General features: G+C 41.8%; 2 protein-coding genes across 2 annotated transcripts in view; both read left to right on the top strand.

The window, feature by feature from the left end:
* The first annotated feature begins 3,260 nt into the window (after positions 1 to 3,260).
* GPR61 (G protein-coupled receptor 61) lies at positions 3,261 to 6,509 on the top strand. The gene is made up of 2 exons (XM_043878759.1): positions 3,261 to 5,335; positions 6,004 to 6,509. Exon 1 carries the CDS (start codon positions 3,730 to 3,732, stop codon positions 5,083 to 5,085), a length of 1,356 nt encoding a protein of 451 aa, XP_043734694.1. The 5' UTR covers positions 3,261 to 3,729; the 3' UTR covers positions 5,086 to 5,335; positions 6,004 to 6,509.
* Positions 6,510 to 9,250: 2,741 nt separating this feature from the next.
* GNAI3 (G protein subunit alpha i3) overlaps positions 9,251 to 26,143 on the top strand; it is a 42,660-nt gene continuing 25,767 nt past the window's right edge. Inside the window, exon 1 of the mRNA XM_043878760.1 lies at positions 9,251 to 9,505. Within this exon, the coding sequence (XP_043734695.1) occupies positions 9,388 to 9,505 (118 nt within the window). The 5' untranslated portion in view covers positions 9,251 to 9,387. The remainder of the gene's footprint in view (positions 9,506 to 26,143) is intronic.

Below are 26,143 nucleotides of genomic sequence, written 5' to 3'. Positions count from 1 at the left end.
CTACATCCTAGGAATAGGTCCTTTGGCATCCAGGCCGACGGGCAACTCTGTGTCCTAGGCGTGGGCAACTCTGCTGGGGGGAGGTGCCATAGCCCCCTGAAAATCTCTCCTGGCTTAGGTGGGGGTTTGCTCCTGTCTGAAGGAAGGCCAGGCTCGGGTCCTCGGGATGGAAGCTCTGTAACTAAGAAACAGGTGCATGTGAATCCCAACACCTCTGTGGCCTTGGGCTGGGCACTTATGTACATCTTGCCTCCTGAGACAAGGCTATTTGTAACTTGACCGTACCCCTGCTAGAGGCCCAGACTTCAACCTCTAGGATGGCAAAGCCTTCCAGGTATTGAGATGTTCTGGAGGTGAGGGAAGGGTTGCTAGAAGGGAACAGGGAGAGGATAAGAGCATCCGAGAAGCCACGATAATCGAGCGAGGAGTGGAGCGAGGCTCCCTGGGCTTCCACTGTGAAACTGTTATCCCATGTCCCTCCCAGCCTTTACCCTGGTCCATCAGTGAGGAAGTGCTGGGGAGCGGGTATACTGGCTTTTCTTTAGAAGGTAAATGGGAATGCTGGAATTTAGGGAGCAGTGCGGAGATACTAGCAAGGCTCAGAGGGGCTGCGAAAAAGAGGAATGTTCAATGCCTTCTTGCCTAGGGCTCCATTATGGCTGCACAGCACCTCTCCATCTCCACGTGGAACACACATCTGCTTCCTGCGGTCTGGGACCCTGGGTAGGCCCTGCTGGCAGACTCTTGATGTCTGGGCAGAAGTGGTGGGCCTTGACTCCTTTAGCTCCCAGGGCCCCAGAGTCATGTCTTCTGGGCCCCACTCTCAGGTAGAAGGGATGGGGGAGTCATGGCATAGAAAGAAAAGGGCAAGTTTGCCTCTCCTGGTGTTTCTCCCCACATTTTTTTCTGGAAGGTTGTCTTATGATAAGCGTCTCTACCCTGAGCCCTCTCTTTCACCCTCTCCACAGACTCCGAGACAATGTGATATGAGCTGTTTTTTATCCCCTGGGAGAGGCACATCTCTGGGTAGTTAGTCCAAAGTTAGGACTCCCTCAAGTCCAGGAGCCCAAGTTACTCATTTCAGAAGAGAGGCTCCTGGCTGGCACACAGCTGAGTGTTCCTGGAGTATATCCTGGAGGAAAGGATTCAACTGACCAATCTGAGTTTGATTCAGGTCGCAAAGTTGTACTGAGCACATACTGCAAGCATGGCATGCTAGAAGTTAAATTAGTGCAAGGTTGATGGTAATGCCAAAAACCAAGGGTGATTGTAAGGCTGTGGCTATCAAGGGGCAAGGGACCTATCTGCCCCATGTGGGCCTCTTTACTTCAGTCAGAGAAATGATGGAGGTTTAATTGAGCAGCCACCAGGTCCTCCATAGCCCAGGAACTCACTGAGCCATCCAATGTTATCACATATGGAAAGCTTGAAGTTTTTCCAGTCCAACCCTCCCATTTAACACATGAGGAGAGTGACCCAGGAAACTTCTGACTTGTCTGCAAAAAGCCCATTAGACTTGGCATGGCCACAGTTTGCCTCTAATTTTTATACCTTAGTACACTATGCTGAGGGACTCTGGACTGCAAGAATGGCAAATGGAAATAAAAAAATTAAAATTACAGCTGACTCTTGAACAATGTGAGGGTTAGCAGTGCTGCCCCTTTGAGCAGTGAAAAATCCCTGTATAAACTACAGTCGGCCTTCCGTCTTGCTGTTCTGCATCCCATACTGCTGATGGGATCCTGTAGTACGGTAGTATTTATTATTGAAAAAAAAAAATCTGCGTGTTAAGTAGACTCCTGCAATTCAAACTCATGTTGTTCAAGGGTCAACTGTACATTGGGCAACTTATTTCAATTCTGTGCAAACTCAGCATGGATAATGAGACACATAAAACAGATTTTATCAGAGAAATGAGAGACGCTGAACCCGGAGACTTCTTCCTTTGCCAGATTCCTCCGGTTTACCTCTCTGCTTTATGCTCACCCACCTTCACTCCCCATACCTTTTATACAGATGCCTACTCCCCCTTCTTGTTCTGGGTCTATGGTAACAGTCCAGGAACAGGAGGGTTTTGGCCAGAGGTCCCTCCATGGTCAGCTGCAATGACCCAAGATCCAGGGCCCTGGAGAGTGGGAGGTTAGGAGCAGCTCCTCTCTGACCTCCGGGGGCACAGTGACCTTGGTAAGTTAATGAGTGGGTAGAGATGGGCAGCTTTCATATGACTTATGCCCTTCTGCCTTTGGGAGCAATAGAGGCTGGATGAATTGACTTCCCAGTTTCCTGCCAGTGGGATGTTTTGTTTTCACTGGTCCTTCTCAACACTCCCAAAGTGGCAGCTCTTTGGCTTGGGGGTGGTGATGTTAGAGCAAACTTAAGCACAATCTTTCCCCTTTTCAGGCTATCTCTTCCCAGTGGTGGCCCCAGTTCAGCGGGAGACATTTTTAAATTTTTAATTAATTAATTTTTATTTTTGGCTGTATTGGGTCTTCATTGCTGTGTGGGTTTTTCTCTAGTTGCAGCGAGTAGGGGCTACTCATCATTGTGGTGCACTGGCTTCTCATCGTGGGTAGTTTCTCTCATTGTGGAGCATGGGCTGTAAGGCGTGCAGGCTTCAGTAGTTGCAGTTGTTGCTCTGCGGCATATAGGATCTTCCTGGTCCAGGGATGGAACCCGTGTCTCCTGCATTGGCAGGTGGAATTCTTTACCACTGAGCCACCAGAGAAGCCCGAGAGACATTTTTAGACATGTTTCAAATTCAACAACTATTTACTGAATGTCTGTTGTGTTGCAGCCACTGTGGAGGGCACCTTCAGGCGAAGCATGGCACGGGGGGCTGAGTGCTAGCCCTGGAGCCAGGCCTCCTGGGTGTGTAACTGCTCCTGGCCACTTACGAGCTATGTGACCTTCGGTAAGTTCCTTTATCTCCGGTAGGTCCCAGTTTTATCAACCGCAAAATAGGGAAAGGATATCTACCTCATATGGTTACATAAGGATTAAAATGAGTTAATATATGTGGAATGCTGAGAACAGGGCCTGGCATGTGGAAAGCACCATATATACATTACTGCTTATTAGGATTTTATTAATAAATCCTGCAGCATCTTCCAAGCACAGTTGTGAAGTAGGTATTATTCCTTTCATTTTACAGATGGCTTTATGAGGAAACCAAAGCTGAGAAGAGCCACAGAGTTAGTAATTCCCAGACCTGGGACTGGAAACCGGATCTTGTGCTTGTTCTCCACAACGATTCCTGCCATTCTGAGGAGACAAGAAATCAGGAAATTTACATAAGCAACCTTAAAACTGGGGCACCATCCCAGAGCTCGGCGGGACCCTGAGAAAGGGAGACAGAGGATTTAGACTCTGGACAACAGTCCTTGAAAGGGGAGAAGGGTGTGGAAAAGAGAGGAAAAGGAAGTGGAAAAGGAGCTGGAGACCACTCAGAAGATGGAGTGTTGAGTGGGTGAGGCTCCTGCATCGCTCCCTCTCTTGCTTCTTTGCAGTCACCAAGGTGGACCGGAGCTGTCTCCTGAGCCCTCAGTCACTGGCCTTGAAGGCTGGCAACAGGAGCCTGCTGAGACGCTCCAGCAGGAGGCGCTCTCTCCCCCAGATCTGCACACACAAAATTGGGAAGCCTGGGCCTGGGCTTGCCATCCCAGGGGCACTGGACTAGGATGGGGGATGGGCCTGTGACAGGAGGTGACCTGGGTGTCCTCTTTCGGCCCCATGGAGTCCTCACCCATCCCCCAGTCATCAGGGAACTCTTCCACGCTGGGGAGGGCCCCTCAAACCCCAGGTCCCTCTACTGCCAGTGGGGTCCCGGAGGCAGGGCTGCGGGACGTGGCTTCAGAATCCGTGGCCCTCTTCTTCATGCTCCTGCTGGACTTGACCGCTGTGGCTGGCAATGCTGCTGTGATGGCTGTTATTGCCAAGACACCTGCCCTTCGAAAATTTGTCTTTGTCTTCCACCTCTGCCTGGTGGACCTGCTGGCTGCCTTGACCCTCATGCCCCTGGCCATGCTCTCCAGCTCCGCCCTCTTTGACCATGACCTCTTTGGGGAGGTCGCCTGCCGCCTCTACTTGTTCCTGAGCATATGCTTTGTTAGCCTGGCCATTCTCTCAGTGTCGGCCATCAACGTGGAGCGCTACTATTACGTGGTCCACCCCATGCGTTATGAGGTGCGCATGACGCTGGGGCTGGTGGCCTCTGTTCTGGTGGGTGTGTGGGTGAAGGCCTTGGCCATGGCTTCTGTGCCAGTTTTGGGAAGGGTCTCGCGGGAGGAGGGAGCTCCCAGCATCCCCCTAGGCTGCTCACTCCAATGGAGCCACAGTGCCTACTGCCAGCTTTTTGTGGTGGTCTTTGCTGTCCTTTACTTCCTGTTGCCCTTGCTCCTCATCCTAGTGGTCTACTGCAGCATGTTCCGAGTAGCCCGTGTGGCTGCCATGCAGCATGGACCGCTGCCCACGTGGATGGAGACCCCCCGGCAACGCTCTGAGTCTCTCAGCAGCCGCTCCACGATGGTCACCAGCTCAGGGGCCCCCCAGACCACGCCACACCGGACGTTTGGGGGAGGGAAGGCAGCAGTGGTCCTCCTGGCTGTGGGGGGACAGTTCCTGCTCTGCTGGTTGCCCTACTTTTCTTTTCACCTCTATGTCGCCCTGAGTGCTCAGCCTGTTTCGACGGGGCAGGTGGAGAATGTGGTGACCTGGATTGGCTACTTCTGCTTCACTTCCAACCCTTTCTTCTACGGATGTCTCAATCGGCAGATCCGGGGGGAGCTCAGCAAGCAGTTTGTCTGCTTCTTCAAACAGGCTCCAGAGGAGGAGCTGAGGCTGCCAAGCCGGGAGGGCTCCATTGAGGAGAACTTCCTGCAGTTTCTTCAGAGCACTGGCTGTCCCACGGAGTCCTGGGCTTCCCGACCTGTACCCAGCCCCAAGCAGGAGCCACCTGCAGTTGACTTTCGAATCCCTGGCCAGATAGCTGAGGAGACCTCTGAGTTCTTGGAGCAACAACTCACCAGCGATATCATCATGTCGGACAACTACCTCCGTCCCGCCCCCACACCACGACTGGAGTCATGATGGGCTGGTGGACACTTGGAGGGTGATGGGGCTGGGGGCCAGTTATAACTGCAAGGAACTCCTTGTGGGATCACCTTTTTCTGGCTAGCTGGGGCTGGGGCCTCTGCACACAGCTTTTGCTTAATGTTTCTGCATCAGCAACAGAGCCAACTGGATGGATATGTGGCAAAAGCCTTGGACATGGCTATGATCCTTGACTACTGGGGGAGGGAACTTGGTGAGATGGTGACGAGAGTCAAGGGTCACGAAGGTGAGATGATGATGATGATGCCTTTCAACCAGTGAGCTTTCCATTCTTCAGGAAGCAGGGAAATTCTAAGGGTAGGAGTTGGAGGACATAGGGCAGCAGGCCAGGTGTGGAGTTATTCTGAGGACCCTTTAGGATCTTTCATTTTTCAGTATAATAGCCCATGGTAGAAACTGCTCCCAGGCAAGGTAAGAAAATGACCCCTGACTTCTCATTTCCTTGCTAGGCTTAAAAAAACAGGACAAAATTGCAGCCAAGTGTTTCCATTTAACAGATTTTTTTCTAGTTTTAAACCTGAGGTTTCCTTGAAGTGAGAGGACCAGCTTTATTCCTTTCTTGAGTTTGGTCAGAGCAAGCGGAAGTAGTAATCAGGGCCTACAGAGTAGAAGAGAGGAAAGTTGACTGCAGCTCTCTCTCCCACCTTCCAGGAATAGCTGTTCTGTTGTATTTTTTCTCTCTCTTAGACATGAGAGATCAATTTTGGGACTTGATCTTAGCAGAGGCAAGATTAAAACAGGATGGCTCTTTCTCCTTGTCTTTTAGGATGAAATGGAAGGATTGGGGGTTGGATTGCTGAAGGTAGGGGTTAACATTTGAATTGCTAAGGTGGTTGGATACAGAGAGGCCCATAATAACCCTGACCAATAATACTGTAAATCTTTATTTTCCAGAACTGGCCTCCCTGATCTCTCTCCTCATGGCAGTGACCCATCGCCAGCCCCCTGGACAACCGGGTACAAGAGACTAAGGTTGGGAATGGGAAAGGTGGGGTTTCCATGGTTCACTAAATGCTTCCCTACTCCCATTCATCGCTCTCAAAATTAGCTTCAGTGACAAAGACTTAAATCTCTCTCCTATCTGCAGCCCTGGGTTGGACAGGGGGCGCAGGAACTGGGCTCAGCTGACTGAAACTGTAGGAACTGTTAGGTGATACTGATGGCGGTCTATTCAAGGGAGGGGGAACAACTGCAAAACTGGACAGGACACCCATCTGGGACTGCCTGTTCATCCATTTCCCTCATTTCAATCAGGTAACATTAAAGAGTCAAGGCAGGACCAGATGGTGATGTGATCTGTATTTGAACAAATTCCTGGTTTATTGAGCTCCAAAGGGGAAGACGGGTTGGTGGGAGTAGGTTAGCTTCCCCTTTGAACAGCTAATAAATAATTTTTATTATAAAAATGTTATGCTGATATCAACATTGACTCCTTCAGTTCAACCCAGTGCATAATAGCTGAATACCCCATTCTCTGGGACTCACACAGATTTATAGTCACTGCCTTCAAGGAGTGCACAGTCTTAATTTGATCAGGTACCTTGTTTTATATTTTGACAGAGCATTCACATATAGTAAAGCATTATAGAATTTTAGAGAAATATATTGAAAAATATGTTCATGGTTTTAACTTGAGAGTTCAGCCCAATGCAGCAAGATGTCTACATGGAGGCTTCCTGCAGACTGGAAAGTGTGGGGGTTGCAGATGAAACTCTAGTTGAAGAAAATGATTTATTAAATGAAATAGGGCAGCTTTTTCTCTTCAGATCTAGGAAATTTTCCAGGTTTCTGTCTTCCTACTGCTAGACTTATTTTAGCACAAGGCCTTATTGCACTGAGGAGTTCCTTCAGATAATTTATATTTCGAAGAGAGTCTTTTGCGATTGAAGGCATGTTCTCCTCCACTCTCTCCTCCCTTTTAAGATAAATTCATGAGGAATCGCATTTCTAGATAGGGGAAAACATCCAAACATCACTGATCAACTAGTAGACTGAGCGTTGCCAGCAGGTGGCAGTGTGAGTCTAGTGGAAATAGGAAAGATGAGTGTAGGTGGGGAGGGGGAGCATTGCCTGGCAGCCATTTTGTTAATTTATTTTGCCTTTTCTTTTGACTTTGCCCTCCAACCCTTCCTTTACCATATTCCAAAGGAGAAAATCTTGAGTGCAAGGATATTGCTAATTTAGGCTGAAATTTCTTGACACTGTGACCTCCCTGGCATTTATTACAGAATTTGACATATGCTTTATGCTTTTTTGACATATGGTTTATTTGCATTTATTTTTCCCTGAGTTGATCATGAAAGAAATAAAATTTTCTCTTCTATTATGCTGAGAACTTTCCCAACAATTTCTGTCATGACCACCTTCCAGGAGTATTTTAATCACCAGGATCACTTGGTAAAGTTCCATATGTAATTCTTAAGCTTGTGAAAGCAGTTCCTAGGCAAAATTTGACTTATAAATCCACTGAAGAAATCAACAGGTTGAGAAAATTGTGCTCTCAAGTTATTTTTTCCCTCCCCCCAGTGTTGTTGGAGTAACTCTCAATCCTAGATGAAAAGCTGTTGTCAGGACTCCCAGGGAACATCTTATAACGGCAAGGTAGAAAAGGAGTGAATTTGGAGTCAGATCTACTTACTCACTGTGTGAACTTGGAAAGATGCTTAATTTCTCTGGGCCTATTTGTTTATCTGTAAAAATGTGGATAACAACCCACAATCACAGGGTTGTTGTGAGAAATAAATGAGATGACAAATCGAAGTATCTAGCCATACCTGGCAAATAGGTACTCAATAAATATTGTTTTTTTCTCCCCTTCTTTTTGCCCTTTCCCCCCATAAGTATTGATTATGGCAGAGCATCCCCCATATTCTAAGTCACTAGGAAGAGTAGGAGATTTGGAACTTTGAAGAACTGGTATTGAAAAAGTAAGGTGCATGAGGCTATTTAATGTGGTTTTCAAGAAATCCCTCTAATGATCATCAGTCACCGTATATATCTTTCTGTTGGGATCTTACATTCTAAGGTCTAGGTTCGATTGGGGAAGTAATATTTAATCATAGGGAAAGATCCTGGGGGCTACAAGAGTTCCCCTCCCTAGAATGTACCGTGAATGTTTTTGTGGGGCTCTTTGGAAGTAACAGTAATGTAGGGCTATTTTCACCATAGAATCCAGGATTATGAGTAAAAAGACTTATCAGTGTGGGGCTTTCATAGGGGATTTATCAACATCCAGATGATACTGTAGCTGAGAAACAAATTTTACTGTGACTTCTCTTTTCGTGTGTTACCACAAAAGGAAATTTTAAAAGGAGATTCACAGGATGCACTGGTTTGTTTTAGGGTGTGGAACTTTGGTTGACTTATCTTGGTAGAAAGTCTTAAGCCCTTAACGCACGACAATATGTCAGCGCTAAATCTGGCTTGTGTGGGGGAAAGGCAGCATGGAAATTTCATGGAAAAACCACATTCTTACCTTTCTAGTAATTAAGATCTGTTACCGATTTCAAGAGATCCTTTACCGACATAGTAGCTGGGCAACTCTCAAGCCAACTGGGTACCAGTAGTGAGCCAGAGGAGAGGGCAGAAAGGGACTGCAAAGTCCCAGGCATGGTGGGTCTTAACTTATTCCAGATGTGGAGCGTGACCGCGGCGAGGCCCAGACTGTAATGCTCATCCCATAACTCTGGTTGGGACGACGCCAACAGACAAACTATCCTACACTTGGCCTCAGATCTCCACTGCCAGAATTTAAATCGGTTTTCTGGCCAGTGACAAATTCCCAGCAGAAATTCCCGTGCGGGTTGAGGGCTTTTACTTGGGAATTCCCATTCCCCACGCCAATCGGCCGTGCGACCTCGGGAGGGTGCCTTGAACCGGAGAAACCAATCCCTGGTATCTCTACAGCCATCCAAATAAGACAGCCAAAAAGGTGAAAGGGGTCTAAAGTCGAGCGGCGCCCGATAAGCTCGATAGGGCCGCCCTACATCGCGGAACCGACACTCGGCGTCCTGCTCTCTCTCTCTCTCTCTCTCTCTCTCTCTCCGTACTTCCGCTTTTGGTCACGCCTCCTTTACCCCAGCTAGGGAGGTCGAAGAAGTAACGGCCGCGGGCGTTGCCGGAAGTGTCGTAAAACGCCGGATATCCGGTCCCTCTGGGCGCTCTGGGAGCTGACGGAGAGGGCCGCCGCCCAGCAGTAGACTCTGTCTCCGCCTGCCAAGCCGCAGTCTCCGCGGTTTGTGAGTGAGCCCCGGCCCGGTCCCTTCTTCCGCCGCCGCCATGGGGTGCACGTTGAGCGCCGAAGATAAGGCGGCGGTGGAGCGAAGCAAGATGATCGACCGCAACTTGCGGGAGGACGGGGAGAAAGCGGCCAAAGAAGTGAAGCTGCTGCTACTCGGTGAGGGGCTGGGGGCGGGGCTGGCGGGGTGGTTTGGAGGGCCCAGGCACTTGAGAGTCCTAATGGGGGGTTGGTCCGGCGGGAGGAGAGGACCCCGAAGAATCTGGAGGGCGTGACGGACGTGGGGCGGGGTGTGGAGTTGGTGGCTGATGCCGGAGGGCGTGATGAGGGGGTGGGGTTTTGGGGTTGTAGGAATTAGGCTGGAAAGAGGGTGTGCCACCATGCTGGGATTGTGTTTAGCCGAAGGAGCTTCGAAATGTGGTCCAGTAGGACATTGAGACTGTATTAGGAATATGGGAAAAGCTCATAAAGGAAGAGCTGATGTTAGAGAAAGTTTTTCAAGGGAAGGGTTAAAGTGAGTTGGTATTGAGGACGGGAGAGTGTTGGGCTTGTATAATGGCTTGTGAGTTTGGAGCGTGGTGATACTTTATGACAGATTAGAGCTGGGGGGCTTGAATAATTAATATAAATAGGGGGGCTGGGACAGAGTGGTCACGTAGGACCGTGTCATTTATTAGAGAATGGACATTTTGCGCTCTCGCCGAGGTGGAGGAACCCTGAGTTATCCAGGAACACAAAGGTGTATGGTTGAAATAACTGACAAGTTCTCAGGTGTAAAGGAAAAGAGTCTGAGTGTAGAGGCTGTGTGTACTTATCCACTATTTCCTATTATTTTTATTTTCTTAAGGTTTTTTTTTTATAGCTCCTACCATTGTTTTTATAAAGGGGGAGCTGGTGTGAGCTGAGGATATTTAAGGACTGGCTTGTTTGAGGTTTGTGGCATAGGATGTGATGATGACAATAGATGACACAGTGGGAGTTGATGAATATTTGCTGGGGATGATGTGCAGTGGGAATGCAGTTATCTTAGGATAAATTATGGAATTGGACTTACTGTAAAAGATGGGATAGTGACAAACTTCTGTTGAGCTGGGCTTTTTTGTTTGTTTCTCAAACGAAAAATACTGGCTTCAGGAATTAGTTTATTTTACTTGACATTCGTTTTAAGTAGTTTTTATGTACAGTCAGATGCATTTTACTCAACCTGGTTAGTTTTAGAATATTTGAGAGATTGTTTTCTAGAAGCTCAGTGAATCATATAAAATACCCTGATGTCAGCTTACCAATAAATTAGGCCACATTTTTTCTTCACTGTTAGTATTTTCTAGGGATCTGTTAGGGAAGAGTAAGTGGAAGTAATGGTTTCTGTAAGCAATAGAACTTTGCTTTTTAAAACAATTGATTTTTGGGAAAAAGAAGTTGCTTTAGGAGAAGTGCCAAATTTTTATGGTGTGAAGCTCCAGAGGACAGAATGCACCACCATAAATAACCCAGGGTTTATTTTGTACTCTAGGGTGTTCAGGGTGCCCATGCTAGTCTTTTCATGTTAATGTATTTGACAATTTGTAGATTGCAGAAGCCCTGGTAACAGCTTTTTGAATAAAGAGAAGAAGGTATGCACTGGAGTTTGAGCCTTCAGTTTGAATACTTGATCTTACAGAATGTATGAAAAAAAAAAATTGAAGTTCCAAACTGCTACTCTTCCATACAACAGGTATCATTTGTGAATGAGCATGGTCCCTGATAGTAGTAGATACTTAAGTATAAACTGTTAACCAGCATGTGCCAGCTACTGTTGGACATAGCTCCTTGGGACCTTTCAGATGTTTGATATTAACTATAGTACTCAAGGCATTAGCATTGTTTCTATTGATCAGTTGGTTATGAAAGTAAAGGTGTGTTTTTATCTTCTGTGATTATTTTGGTTTACATTTGTAATCAGAGATCCCCTCAGGCTATTAGGCTGTTGTAATACACGACTTTATAAATAGTGGATTTAATTAAAAACAAAATTAAACACATGATCACTTAGGAAATTTCAAAAGCAGTAGGTAAAAATCAAAGTACTACAGCATTTGCTTTTACTTTTTAATCAATTTCTTTGTTTTAAGTAAGTTATTTTTATATTCTTGAGCAAGTTAAATGAACAGATTCAAATAGGTTGCAGAGAGAAATGCATTTGCTTGAGTCATGACATAATACACATATGAAATTAAAGTTATCTTCCTTGCTATTTCTATAAACAAAATGCACTCATCACAGTATACAAATAATTTTGCTGTTGAATACCTCCTTTGATATACATGCAAGTCATTTTTACTTCCTCTCTGTAAAACTATCAAACTTGGTCTAGGTTGCAGTCATTGTTATTATTTTAACAAAATGAATGTTACCAATTAAAATTACTATAGAAATTCAGGAGGAATGCAGTATTGTAATTCTTTCGTTACTTTTTGTTTAAATTTCTTTTAGATGTGTTATTGAGAAGCTCTTGATATACTAGTGTCTAATCATAATATTCTGTAAAAAAACAAAATTATGTTATACAGGGCTTCCTAACCAGAGTGTAGTGCATAGGAAGGCTTGCAGTGTGCTGTTTGCAAATGTTTTATGGTTTTGAAATTTTAAATCATTTTTATGATTTTAAATCATTTTGTAACTAATTTTTCAAATTTCACAGCAGTTAGAATGATATTTGAACATTTTTGGTATGATTCCACCAGTACACTTTCTGAATTTGGCAACTGAAAATATTTGATTTGGAAGATTTATACCAATTAGTGTTTAATATCATCTGTAACATTTTGTACTTTATTTTTCATGTCATAATTTTATAATATAAAGAAAATGTATGTTATTTTCACGAGGTCCCTCCAGTTTACGTTGGTAATCTATACAAGTATTATAATTTTAAGCGTGCAGCATGATGTGACCAAAGTTGGGAATCAGTGGTATAATGGATATGAGCACTGCTTTTGCAGTCACATAAAACTGAATTCAATTCCCACCTCCATTTACTAGCTGTGAGACCCAGAGCATGTAACTTAACCACAGGAGTCTTATTTTCATGTATAAAGTGAGGATGTGATAGTTACGTCCAAAGCTCAAATGAGATAATACATGTAAACTGTTTAGCAAATTAATATTAACTAAATGGTGACTTCTGTTATTACAATGATTGGAAAACTTACCATTTTAGTTGCTTTTTTCAAGGGTGTTTCAGACAGATATTTGATTATTTTTCAAATATTAATGAACCCTTTTCAAAGACCTCCGAAGAATTTTAATACAACTCTTTTGTGGTAAAAGGAATTAAACATTATCTTTTAGTTTTGTGAGTTATTGAATGATCTACTCCTCTGCTACCTCTATCCATTTCTTGATAGTTCCCGTTAGCAGATCTTGAGAAAGCATTGTTATACAAAATGAAGTTAATGCTTTCTTCTTTAGGATTTTGCTGGTAGTGGCAGGGCAAAAATTAAGTTACATGCAGAGAATTGGAACCATCTAACTCACTTAAACCCTATATTTTATAATTTATTTACATTTAAGTATCTGCATGTTACTGACTGAATATGCTTGTTATTGAAAATCAGACTGTCGTTTGATAAATATGCTATTATTTTAAACTCTCACAAGATGATATTCTTGATAATGTTTGCCATTTATTTGGTGTAAGATTCATAGACAGTTCTTCGATTTCTTGTGATTATGCATCTCATGCCTGGGCAAAAGAAACTGGGCATAAAAAAATAGAAATTCACATGCAAAAGTAGGTTGGTTTGTTTCTTATAAGAACTTACTGTTCTTTGTGTCTTTTATTTGCATTCATCACTTCTGCAGTCTGAAAGTGTGGTATCCTTTTCAGCAGTTACAATATTGTGATCTTGCCTGAGTATCCTAATTCTGTAGTAAGTACAGGAATGACCATAGAGTTGGGTGCTTAGTACTTCTGGATTTGATGGGGCCTATAACTTTTTAATCATTGCTGCAACTGTTTAGTTAAAAATAATTTTTAGCATATTAAACATTTTAGTCTATTAGACTACTACAGAAAATCTTTTAGTTTGGGGGCAGTTATCTCTGATAAAAGTAGTTTATTCTCTTACAGATGGTTGGTAAAACCTCAGACCTCAGATGAGACCCTGTGCTCATCACTCTGCCTCTCCCCCATGGTGTGCTGCTTCATGCTCTAGTTGCTTGGAAAGGAAAAGGGAGTGGATGAGTCCCTGCAGATATTTCCTCTTTTTCTTCCAACCCACTCTCTTCTTCCACAGGGTCTTTCACATCATGCCTTTAAAAAAAAAAAACACAAAAAACCTGGGATGTGTGTGCTCCTTAGAGCTTCAGAAGATGAACTTTATAAAATTGTTAGCAAAATTTGTGGTTACGTGGGGTTTTCTGGAGAGAAGAACCATATTTTCATCAAGTTCTTCTGATACTGCCTAACCTCCCTAAAGTCTGTCATCCTTTAGACCAGGAAAATCAGTGGCTGGGCAAAAATGGGACATTCAAAATGCAAAAGAAAAAACCTAGACACTGTGAAAAATCTTTCACCTCTTTTCTCTAAAGGTTTTGTATTTGGAATTTTGAGAAAACCGTTTTCTGTGCTTGAGATGTCTTCTCTTTCTGCAGTTCCCCAGTGATTAATGAACGGCTCACTGTCACTTGTCTCAAGTCAATATATCCAGTACAGAACTTGCCTCCCCTCTTCACTTCTCTTCCCCAAATCCACCTCCTGTGAACCTTTGTGTTCTGGCATTGTCATTCTCAAAATCACCTACCCTGAAAACTGAACTTTTTTTTTTAACCCTTGGTTTGCTCTCATCCATATAACCAGTTGCCAAGTTCTGTGACTCAGTTGTTAACCAGCTTTTTGTATTTCCTGGACCAGTAAAATTAATTTTTTTGTTATTGACTCGACTACTGTCTCCAAGATTGTATTTTTCTTAGTAAATATAATTTTTAACTATCCCAAGCACCATCTATTATGATTACTATTTTGGTTTCCTTTCCTCCATGAAACCTTTTTGATGTTCTGAGTTGGATATGATGTGTCCCTCTTTTTGAAACCTCATAGTACTTTTTATGCTATTATCTACCTTATATTATGGTTATTTGTATACTTAGCAGCTCCTAGCTATGTATGGCCTTTGAGGGCTGAGTGAACTTGGTATCTTTATATCTTTATATCTGCTGCAGCACCTAATATAATGATAAGGTGTTTTGCCTGTAAGAAATAGAAACTCATTCATACTTGTTCCAGTCAAGGAGGTCTTTGTTGAAAAGACACAGTAGGCAACTTTATAGGCATCAGACATCCAAGGATAGATAAGAAATGAAATACAAGCAGGTCGAATGCATGTGGAATGTAATACATGTCCCCTCCCCCATTTCCCCTAGAGTAGACTGGTCACTTGCTCTGCTTTGTTGGTAAGTCACCTCTTCAGATCAGCTTTCTCTGCTCATTCAGGACCTCTGCTCCTACTTCCCTTCCCCAAGTCTTCAGTTTTGACTTACTGTGATACCTCTGGCTCACACACTGCCTAATCTGGTAGTTCAGGTACTTCATATCTTCTGACTCAGGTTCCCAGGATTCTCATTCTGGGTTCCTGGAAAAGAATATCAGATTGGCCCGTCCCTGTCAGGTGCCTGCCTGTGGTGGGAATATGGCAGGGTTGTGGGGTATCATGAGTTTCATAAGGCTGACCCTTTCAGGGACTAGGTGGGCCAAGTTCTCTATTAAAAAGGCATGGCTAGAGAGTTAATGTTTAGTAGATGATAATGCCTACCTAATAGACACTCATTAAATGTAAGCTGAACTTAATGGAATGAGATGAAAATGCTGAAGAGCTAAACATATCATTGTTTAGTTTTTCTTTAATTCACACGAGCATGGCTGCTAATTTTCAACATCAGGTTGTCATTTTGTGTGGTTGGGAGTTGTAATTAAATTCAGCTTCAGGTAGATGCAAGATTTTAAACTCCATTATCAACATATCCAACGCAGAGATTTTCTTTTCAGCTGTAGGGGGCTTGAGTTCAATCCCTGGTAGAGGAACTAAGATCCCACATGGTGTATGGCAAGGCCAAACAAAACAGCAATACAACCAACTAGAATAGTTAATGTCATCTGAATTTAATTACCTTGATTTTTAATTCAGGAATTAATTTCCTTAAATGCATATAATCAGTTCAGAATCTATGCATCATTGCCCCTACTTTTTCCTGGCTAACTTTTCCCCCTGTTATTTTTATGAGCACCAGAAAATTGTCCAGAGCTAGGGAGGAGGGAAAATGGACCACTTTTCTCCTTGTTAATAACCTTGCTTAGAGGTCTTTGTTAGGGAGTAGGTAAAAACATTTGGCAAAGAGATTGCTCTTAGATTTTAGCTATCCATGCTGTGTCTTCTTCTGTTTGGTTTTACTTGGAGGTGGGACTTGTTGGGGGAAATGGGAAGGAAGATATGCTTTAAGTCTTCAGGAGCTAGAATATTAGCAGTAAAGACCAAAAAATTGAAACGTGGGTCTTAGAAGAATTGTCTAGAGCAGTGGACACTAAACGTGTTCAGGTTACCGGTTTGTAGTATGTTGCTGCTGTTGCTGTTTAGTTGCTAAGTCCTGTCTGACTCTTTGCGAAAGTCCCATCTGACTGTCTGCAACCCCGTGCACTGTAGTCCGCCAGGCTCCTTTGTCCATGGGATTTCCCGGGCAAGAATACTGGAGTGGGTTGCCATTTCCTTGTCCAGGGGATCTTCCTGACCCAGAGATTGAACCGGCATCTCCTGCTTGGCAGGCGGATTCTTTATCACTGAGCCACCCGAGAAGCCCCTTAGGGTAGGGTGAATTGGGAGATTGAGATTGACGTGCATACACTGTGGACATTATGTATAAAATAGACACCTAATGAGAACCTGCTCTGTAACTGAGGGCGCTGCTCAGGGCTCTGTGGTGGCTTAAGTGAAAAGAAAGGAAATCCACGAAAGAAGGGGTGTGCATCCGTACTGCTGATGCACTGTGTGTGCAGAAGGCGCTAACCCAGCACTGTCAAGCAACTGTGCTCCGTAATCAAAAACGTTTGTTTTGTAGTCAACAGTGCAGTAGACTAGCACTAATAAAACCCATCTATTTGGACTAGTAACTCAATTGAGAAATAGGAGATGGCATGTAATGTAGGGCACAGAGCAGAGACTGCAAACTGGAGGAGCAGTCCTCATCTCTGAGCTTCATTTTCCTTTTTCTGTACAGTGCAGTCCAGCCTCAGGGGTCCCTTGTCTGTGAAGTTAATATTGTCAACTAGATGTGTTGCAGGAAGGGGGACCCCTTCCAGGGCCCAAAACTGGGCTCTTGTCTAACACTCGGAAATGAATTGTCCGAGGAGACACATGCTGACAAAGCAAGAGATTTTATTGGGAAAGGGCACCCAGGTGGAGAGCAGTAGGTAAGGGAACCCAGGAGAACTGCTCTGCCTCGTGGCTCACAGTCTTGGGTTTTATGGTGATGGGATTAGTTTCCGGGTGGTCTTTGGCCAATCATTCTAATTCACAGTCTTTCCTGGTGGCGCACGCATCGCTCAGCCAAGATGGATGCTAGCAAGAGGGATTCTGGGAAGTGGACGGACAGGTAGTGTCTCCTCTCGATCTTTCCCGATCTTTCCCGAACTCTTCCGGCTGGTGGTGGCCTATTAGTTCCATATTCCTTATCAGGATCTCCTGCCATAAAACAACTCATGCAAATGGTTACTATGGTGCCTGGCCAGGGTGGGCGGTTTGAATCAGTGTGCTTCCCCTAACAGATGGAATATTTTAGCAAGTTATTAAGAAGGCTATATTTGTGTTATTTCTCTTTTTCCTGAGTTTGATGGAAAGTAGTGTAACATAATAAAGCTGTTTAGGAAGATAGTTAAAAACAAGTTTAAAACTTGAAAGACATAAATTCACGAAGTACTTGTATGTAAATATTCAAGAGGATATAAGTAAATTCTTCTAGTATTTGATTTTCCCACCCATTTTAATTATCTTCATTTTGGTAGAATTCTTTATCAGTGCTGGGCAAGTTAGAGTTATCTTTAAACCTTTATCTCTCCAGGCTATTGTTTTACCTATGTAGCAATCATCCGTGTCATTTCTGTAATTCAAGCTGCTTGAACTGAATAACAGTGTGTTAGGATCACTGTTTAATTGTTCCAGTTTTGATGCAGCACTGTATGTAAATGGAATACACTATTTTTGATGTCTTGCTGCTAGTTGCTAACAGAAATGAACATATCTGATAAGAACCAAGCGAAGAAAGGATACCAGAAAGACCAAATTTGTTTGATTTGTACCTGAATAATGGCTTAGGTGATCTTTGAAACAATTTTCAGGAGGATGTAGTCTTTTGTTTTCTTTTTGGATGTGCTGCACAGTTTATGGGATCTTAGTTTCCAACCAGGGATTGAACCAGGGCCCATGGCACTGAAAGCGCAGAGTCCTAACCACTGGACTGCCAGGGAATTCCCAGATACAGTCTTTAGACATGAGTTTCCTTTGATTTCTGAGTTAAACTTAGAAGATACTTAAAGTTTAAGGCTTCTAAGGATTAGCTGAGATACATTGTTCCATTACTGTTTTTTTGCTATAGTCACATGTCTGTATCTCAAATAGGTGTTTTAATAATCATATAAAAGTCTTAAGTTTTTTGAGTGTTGTTAGTATTTTACATCTTAAAAAATTTTCATTGCTTAAAAGTCGACAGTGTTCTAATTTTTTCTAGCTGCTTGTATAAATCTACAGCTGGCATGGCAGGCATTTCTCACCAGGATTGAAACATATACTATTTGTATATTTAAATTGTTCTTGTATTTCCTGCTTTTATTCACGTGGCCTGCTGTTAACACTTACTTCACTTGTAAAATAGGGACCATTTAAATCAGACCTCTTTAAAATGAGCAAGATAACTTGATTCTTGTCATATTGTAATTTATCTTCCTGTAATGATCATGCAACCTATCTACACTGGGTTAAATACTCAAAATTTCCTTCATCCTTTCAAGTTGGATTTTAAAAGTAGAATAGTATTCCATTGAATTCTGAGAACTTACAAACATGTTATCTTTAAACATTGTATTTGGATTTCTGTTTTAGTCATGTATTGAAATCCCTAGTTTTTATAGGTTTTATTTAATGGATAGTATTTTATACTAAGATATGACCTTGGAACTTACCAATATAATTTTAGAATCATTAGGTTAAAAATATTTTAAAATCAGTTGAGAAGCAGCAAAGCTCCTCTTTAGTCACTGCTTTTAAAGTAATGAGGAAATGAATTTTGCCCCGGACTTTGAAGTTATGTTTTACAAATTACTGTAAATTACAGACGGATTGTTTTAGAGTGAGATACCTTTAATAGAACATTTCCCCCTCTATTTACTGCAGTTAGAACATGGGAATCATTAACTTCAGAATAGGACTCGGTTTGAAGTAATGATATAAATAGTACAATGATTTATGTAGATATTGTAGTTCTGATGTATGTGACGTGATGGCACTGTTTTAAGCTTTCTGTGCAAGTTATTTTAATATTGAGTTACACATGTATTTCTGAAAATAAAAATTGAACTACTTCAGTTTAATGATGTAGGTCCTGTTTTTTTTTTTTTTTTTACCTTTTTGCAGCATTAATAAATCCTCACATGTTTAGGCTCATTTTAGATTATTGAAAATAATTTCCTTTCTTTGTCTATGTCTAAGACAAGTATGTTTCTTTTTTTTTTTTTGACAAGTATGTTTCTTATTCTTTTATTTTTGTTATTATAGTTGCAATTAAAGTCCACATTCATGTTCTTATTGATTTTGTAGTTTTCACCTTTTTCTAGACTACTTAAAAGTTTATTCAATAAGCTTTTTGTTTTGGAATAATTTTAGGTTTGTAGAGCTGCAGAAATAATGCATGGAGTTCCTGTATAGTGTTCACTTGATCTTCGTTAGTGTTGATGTGTTACATAGCTGTGGTTTATTTGTCAGAACTTAGAGATTAATGTTGATGCATTAATGTTAACTTAACTTCATACTTTATTTGAAGTTCAGCAGTTTATTCATGAATGTTCTTTTTCTGCTGCAGGATCCAATTCAGGACACTGCATTGCATTTAGTAAAGGCTACTTTTTATTAAGCTTTTTGCTTTTCAGTGTTCAGAAGGAGGCTTGTTTATTGACTTATTTATGATTAGGTATCTGATTGTCTTATGTGTACACAGGTACTTTGCTAGCCTGAGGATATAAATGAGAAATAGACAAAACTCTTAAGCAGTTCAAGTTGTGGAGATACACAAGTAAACAGTGGTAATGGAATGTTGTTACAGAAAGAATAGCCAGTTTTGGGAGGAGGGAGAGACATATCAGGGAAGTCCTCTCCGAGGTAACATTTGAGATGGACTTTGAAGGATAAATAGGAACTCTTAAGGCAGACACTAGAGAGAAGCACATCCAGGCAGAGGGCATAGTATGTACAAAGACTCAGAAATATGACTGAGCAAATAGATTTGCCCTGGAGTGAAGGGTTGGCATGGGAGGAGTGTAGGCAGTAAGGATGGAAAGGTATACAGAGGTTTTGGAGAGTGTTGATTTGAATTTTTACTAGCTGTGTTTTAAAAAGCTACATTTTACTACAGCTAAATAGATAAAGATTTGTTGTTTAGTCTAACTTTTGCGACCCCGTGAACTGTAGCCAGCCAGGCTCTTCTGTCCATGGGATTTCCCGGGCAAGAATACTGGAGTGGGTTACCATTTCCTTCTCCAGGGGTTCTTCCAGACCCAGGGATCAAAACCACATCTCCTGCATTATGGGTGGATTCTTTACCACTGAACCACCAGGGAAGCCCCTAGATAAAGATAAATATAGATAGAAGTTGGGGGAAATCATCTAGAGACTTTGCATTCTCCTCCCTTTTATTATCTCTCCTTTTTTGCCATTCTACTACTAATTCATGCTGTAATAAAGGTTAGTAGAAGGAAATACATGTATGAACCCAGACTTTTTGGGGTTTCTACTTACAGCGTTGGTAAGCATTTATATGGTAAAGGAAATTGAAATTGTAGACATCCGTAGGGATTTATAACTGAATTTGAATTGAAACGGAATTGAAATTGTAGACAACTGAATTTATATTTTGTTATTGGTGAATTTTTAAAGTTGGTATTTACATTCAATTAAATAGGCATTTAGAAAAGTGCTGTAAGCTGCCATCAGTGTTTGAGACTTAGGTAGTGATATGATTATAATATTTTTAAATGTGAAAATTTGGTGAATGGATGTAACATTACAGTTAACTTTGTAGGACATCACTGCTATGAGTTATTTGTATGGGTTAAATGTGTATTTCACATTTCTGTCTCACTAGAAAATTTTGAGGCAGAGCTGGTAAGAAATGTACCTATTCAAAAATAGTTTTCAGTCAGGTCATGTGTACACACCATGTAATTTAGCCTTAGCACCACAGTGACTTTATGTTGCTCTGCTTTCAAAGAAATAAAAGGAAAGTTACTTACCAGAAGCCAGAATTAGAACATTGCAGCAGTCAGAGAATGAGCCCCCTTCTTGCTCACAAATGACTGATCCCTTAGGCATACTTGTTATATTTCATGAAAGTGAAGAAGAGAGCCTACTTCCCCCTTTTCTTTCTTTTTTTTTCCATTTATTTTTATTAGTTGAAGGCTACAATATTGTTTGTCATTGAATCAATTTTTTTTTTCTTTTTCCCATTTTACTTCCCTCTTTTAATTGACTTGTTGTCCAAAGAAAACACATGATCTTTAGTAACACTGTTCATATTCTCAAGTGAAAATATCTTGAGGAGAGCTACTTGGCTAAGTGAGCTGCCTCTTTTTTAAAAAATATTTTACCCCCATATAGATGGTTTATGAATGATAACTTTCTGCTTTGTGGTTTATAATGTGACTTGTCAAATGATAGGATCATGTCCATGAAAGATGTGAAGCGGAACAAACCCTGCACCACTGTGTAAGCCAGACATATTTTGGTTGTTAGAGATTAAAAAAAAATTCTCCCCATCCCTTATTGCGTGTTTACCTTCTGGAAGTACTTAATGAAAAAGTAATTGATACTGGGAGGAGACACATAGGTAACTTCAGATAACTGGTAATGTTTAACTTTATATTGAGTGATAGGTACATATATATTTGTTTTGTCTTGCACATGTCATAAATATCTCTTTTTATGTTCAGTATTTAATTGAAGCAACTTAAAAAGTTTTAAAGGCCAGAAAAGGGGTAATTGATTATAATTAACTTTTTAAGCCAGTTCCATTCAAGGTGGTGGTGGTGGTGGTTTTGTTTTGTTCGGTCACAAGGGATAGAAAACTCACTCAAACTAGCTTAGAGTTGAAGGGGGGAAATATTGTTAAACTAGAGATAGATTTATGAAAGTGCCGGAAAAACCGAAGAATCAGGCTGCAGACACTGAGGCAGTACTGGCATTGGCCACCTATGTCTGCCTTTATTCTGTTTCTTTCTCACTGTCTTCATTATTCACTATTCCTGCCTCTTTTTACTTTGTCTTGACTAATTCTTCTTTGTGTTTTCCTCTCTTTTTTGTCTCCTTGGTCCCATACATTCTCTCTTCTCTCAGTTATTTTTAGTCTCTTCTTCTGTGCAGTCTCTCATGACGTCTCTGAATCTCTGTGCATTTGTTTATACTGTTTTCTCTCCAGACCAACTTTCTGAATCCTTTCCTTTATGGGGGAACTTCCCTCATGTCTCAGACGGTAAAGAATTTGCCTGCAGTGCAGGAGACCTGGGTTTGATCACTGGGTCAGGACGATCTCCTGGAGAAGGGAATGGCAACGCACTCCAGTCTTCTTGCCTGGAAAATTCCATGGACAGAGGAGCATGGCAGGCTACGGTCCATGGTGTTGCAAAGAGTCAGACACGACTGAGCGACTAACATACCTTTATGGTATTGATGTGCTATAATGGTAGTCTAAGTTTTCACACTTTGTGACCTTGTGGTTTAGAATGACTTTTTCTGTGTCTTCTAGTGCAGAGTCCTCCAGTAATTGATTGGTTCTACTCATCTTTTGGAGCTAGGTCACACAGGCTGTAGGCCTTCTGTCAGCCTGTGACTAGGTGGGTCCTGTGTGAGGTATTTACTGACTATCAAGTCATAGAGAGGAGCATGGCCCAGATCCTGTAGTCCCCAACCCCCAAATGAAATAGGGATGTCTCCAGAAGAGGTTATGGGCAGGCAGGTACTCTTAATATATCAATTAAGTTTAATAAAAAATTTTTAGTGCACTTATAGCCTCTTTGGTGATTGGTATATAGTTACTTCCTAGAAAAATCTTTCTCAGAGAGGAGACCCTTTATCTTTGTTCTGTTCACAACTCACTGCCATCTTTTATTGTTAAGGTATTCATTCATTCATTCAGTGAACAAATATGTAATGAGCACTCCTGACATTTCTTGCACTCTTTCAGGTATTGGATACAGAGTGGACAGGACAGTTTGATAGCAGTTAATTTCACTGAAGTGGATAATGGGTATAAGAGAGCTGGAACAGGGTTTGAGAATAAAGTTTAGAGGGGAATAGGGAGAATAGGGGGCTTCCCTGGTGGCTCAGATGGTAAAGAATCTGCCTGCAATGCAGGAGACCTGGGTTCAATCCCTGGGTTGGGAAGATCCCTGGAGGAGGGCATGGCATCCCACTCCAATATTCTTGCCTGGAGAATCCCCATGGACAGAGGAGCCTGGCGGGCTAAGTCCATGGGGTCGCAAAGAGTGGGGCACGACTGAGCGACTAAGCACAGCCCAGGGAGAATTGCGAGTGAGTCCAAATTTATTGTCAAGTATAGTTGTGAGGTGAGAGTTGAAGACGTAACCACGAATGGGTGTGGGGCTGACTAAAGATAGCAGAGGAATGAAATGTCCTGTTTCTGTTAACTGCCCACATTGAAAATTCCGTCTATTGCATTTGGCATTTGCAAAATGTGATTAGGCAACCAGTGAATCTCATAGAAACTCAAGCCATTTTTCCTGCAGTTATTATGTGTCTACTGTGTCCTAGAATGTGCTCTAGGTTAGGGATAGAGACACAAAAAGAAGGCACTGTCTTTGTGCTTTCGAGGAGTGTGCTTTTGAGTTTAGGGCTAGTGGAATACTAAACAGACCCCAACACAAATAATTAAAATAATTTGTTCAAGTGTTAGTGTTTTGGTGTTTGACATTAGCCTGTGTAGGGTCAGATTGAAACTGGTCAGAGTCACTTTGAGGGAGAATTACATAGATGTGGAAGGATTTTCAGGTTGTACCAAAAAGAGTTTCATTACCATTTGAATCAAAATCAAGAAAACCCATTAGCAGTTTATGAGATTAGGAGCTGGAAAGAGAGTCAAAAATTTTTTTCTTATTGAGTAGCCAGAGCTGGCTAGAGATAAAATGAGATGATGTGACTGGGAAGGACAGTTTGGGTCTTAATTTTGGAAATTAACCTCTAGGGCTGATGCTGAAAGGGAATAATCTGTGCCAGCCAGCAGAGCAGGGAGTATTAATTGACTGTGTTCAGAGGGAATAGGGGAGGCTTCAGCAAAGAGTTGAGTTTGAATTGAATAGTGTTTTCAAGAATGTTTAAGTGCAGAAGACTGGCATACTTAGAGAGACAGTGGGCTGGGTGAAAAAATTATATTTTAGGTTAAGGAAACTTGCTAATTTCACAAGAAAAATAGATCTAACTTCTCCTGCAGGACCATAAATTCCTAAACTTATTTGTCTTTGAAGTCTCAACGTCTAGCAGTGCCAGGCAATGCAAGATATGTTTGTGTGTTTTTTTTGGTTTGTTTCAAAGGCGGAATAACAATTTTTGTTTGTTCTGTGACGTTTTCCCCATCTGTAATTTTGCGCTAATTTCTTTTACTGAGTTAGAAAGCTGGGAACTAGTCTTTGTGTTAAGTATGGTACCTTGAAAAGCATGTTGGATGAAATGTCAGTTGTTAATCTGAATTTTTATTCTGTTAGCTACTTATGCCTTAATAGAAAGTAATCAGTATGAACAATAGATACTCTTTTTTAAAAATTTTATTTTTAATTGAAGGATAATTGCTTTACAGTATTGTGTTGATTTCTGCCAAACATCAACATAAGACTCCTCCCACAATAGATAATCTCATTGGAAATAGCATGAATTGTGTATCTGTGATCTTTAGTTATAGATATTCACTTTTTTTTTTAAGAATAGTAATCAACTTGAATGTTATTCTAGACTGTTTAAATACAGAATATCCTTGAGCATGAATATAGGAGCTTGGCTGCTAGACAGCTCTTACCTTCTCACTGTTGCAATTTTTAATTCTTTCTGCTCTTTGTTACTTCTTGACTAGAGGGCATAATTGGAGAACATGCTGATCACTGTATTATGGTAGTACTGTGGATTGTTGGGTTAATAGGAAGATGTGGCTCCATGGTTTGATTTGAAGCCTGTGTGTCAGAATTTGTCTGCCTTTAGTATTATAATTATAATACAGTCACTGAATATTAGCATAAAGCACATTTAGGCCAAAGTCCTTCACTTTTTATGTATAAGGAAACTGGGTGACTTGCCACACAGTCACAAGCTAGTCATGGCAGAGCTAGGACCAAAGTCTCCTCTTGCATAGTTTGTTACTACATGGCTGCCCTAGTAGCTCAGATGGTAAAGAATCTCCCTGCAGTGTGGGACACCCAGGTTCGATCCCTGGGTTGGGAAGATCCCCTGGAGAAAGGCATTTAACTAAAAAGTCTTTCTAAGTGCTTGAGTTGTAAATGAAAGGTGAAAATAATTTAGAAAGAAAAATAAAATTTGCTGACCAAGCTTTCAATTTGCTGTGGGAGAGACGCTGTCTATACCTGTTCCAGTCATATGTTCCCATAGTCTGATTATGGAGGCCTATGGAGAGACCATGAGCTGTATCTTGGTCTAGCACTGGCTAGAGGGTTATCTAAAGATAGTGACATGTTGGGTGCTGTGCAGACCTCTAGAAAAGGGGTTATGCTGAAGCTATAATCCTGGGCTTTTAGAAGTTTCATGATTTCTCCACAGAAACAGGTATTTGAAAGGAAAAGAGATTTTTCAGGTGTCACTGGAATAACTACTAATATATGAGGTAGTAGGAGGTAGTAGTGCAGAGACCTGTGAGAAAGCTTAAAGAAAAAGCTACAGAGGTGCAGATGGGTGAGAAGTGTGGGAGAAGAGATAGCAGACAGGAGTATCTAAGGACTGAAAATAGATTCAAGGAAGAAAGTGTCTTTGTTCCTCAGGGTGGGGCAGAGAAAATGACTAATGCTTTGATGTAGTTTGCTGTAGGTTTTAGGTTGTAAGTTGCTGGTTAAGTGTGTGAATCCAGATTCAATCTATGGTATTGTTGTGAGAGAGCAGCTAAGTAGTTACACCATTTCTACTGCGATTTTTGAATCAACATCCAATATCCAATAAGTTTTTATTAAGTTAAGCTCCTTTGGGCCTTAACATCACTTGGTGGTACTCAGAACAGAGAAAACAGCATTCACAAATAATAGCTAGTTAAAATATATTGAATACCTAGTATGTACTGGGCACTGCTCTAAGAATCTCCTATGGACCCCTGTTTTACAGATGAGGAAATTTATTATACCTGATGGCACACAAATATGAAAGAGCATAATATACTCACGTACCTTCTTTGGGCTGACTTTAAAGTTTTTTTTAGTCAAAAGTGAAAGAGAAAAAGAGGAGGTATCAGGTGACACAGTGTTTTTGAGCGTCAGCCATCTTTCAGGGTTAATTTTTAAAA

Source organism: Cervus elaphus, chromosome 20 (genome assembly GCF_910594005.1).
Source record: "Cervus elaphus chromosome 20, mCerEla1.1, whole genome shotgun sequence".
Classification (NCBI taxonomy): domain Eukaryota; kingdom Metazoa; phylum Chordata; class Mammalia; order Artiodactyla; family Cervidae; genus Cervus; species Cervus elaphus.
This window is presented reverse-complemented; position numbering and strand designations above follow the sequence as displayed.

Excerpts from the sequence above, each read along its gene's own strand:
- GPR61 (XM_043878759.1), top strand. The coding sequence starts at position 3,730 with ATGGAGTCCTCACCCATCCCCCAGTCATCAGGGAACTCTTCCACGCTG.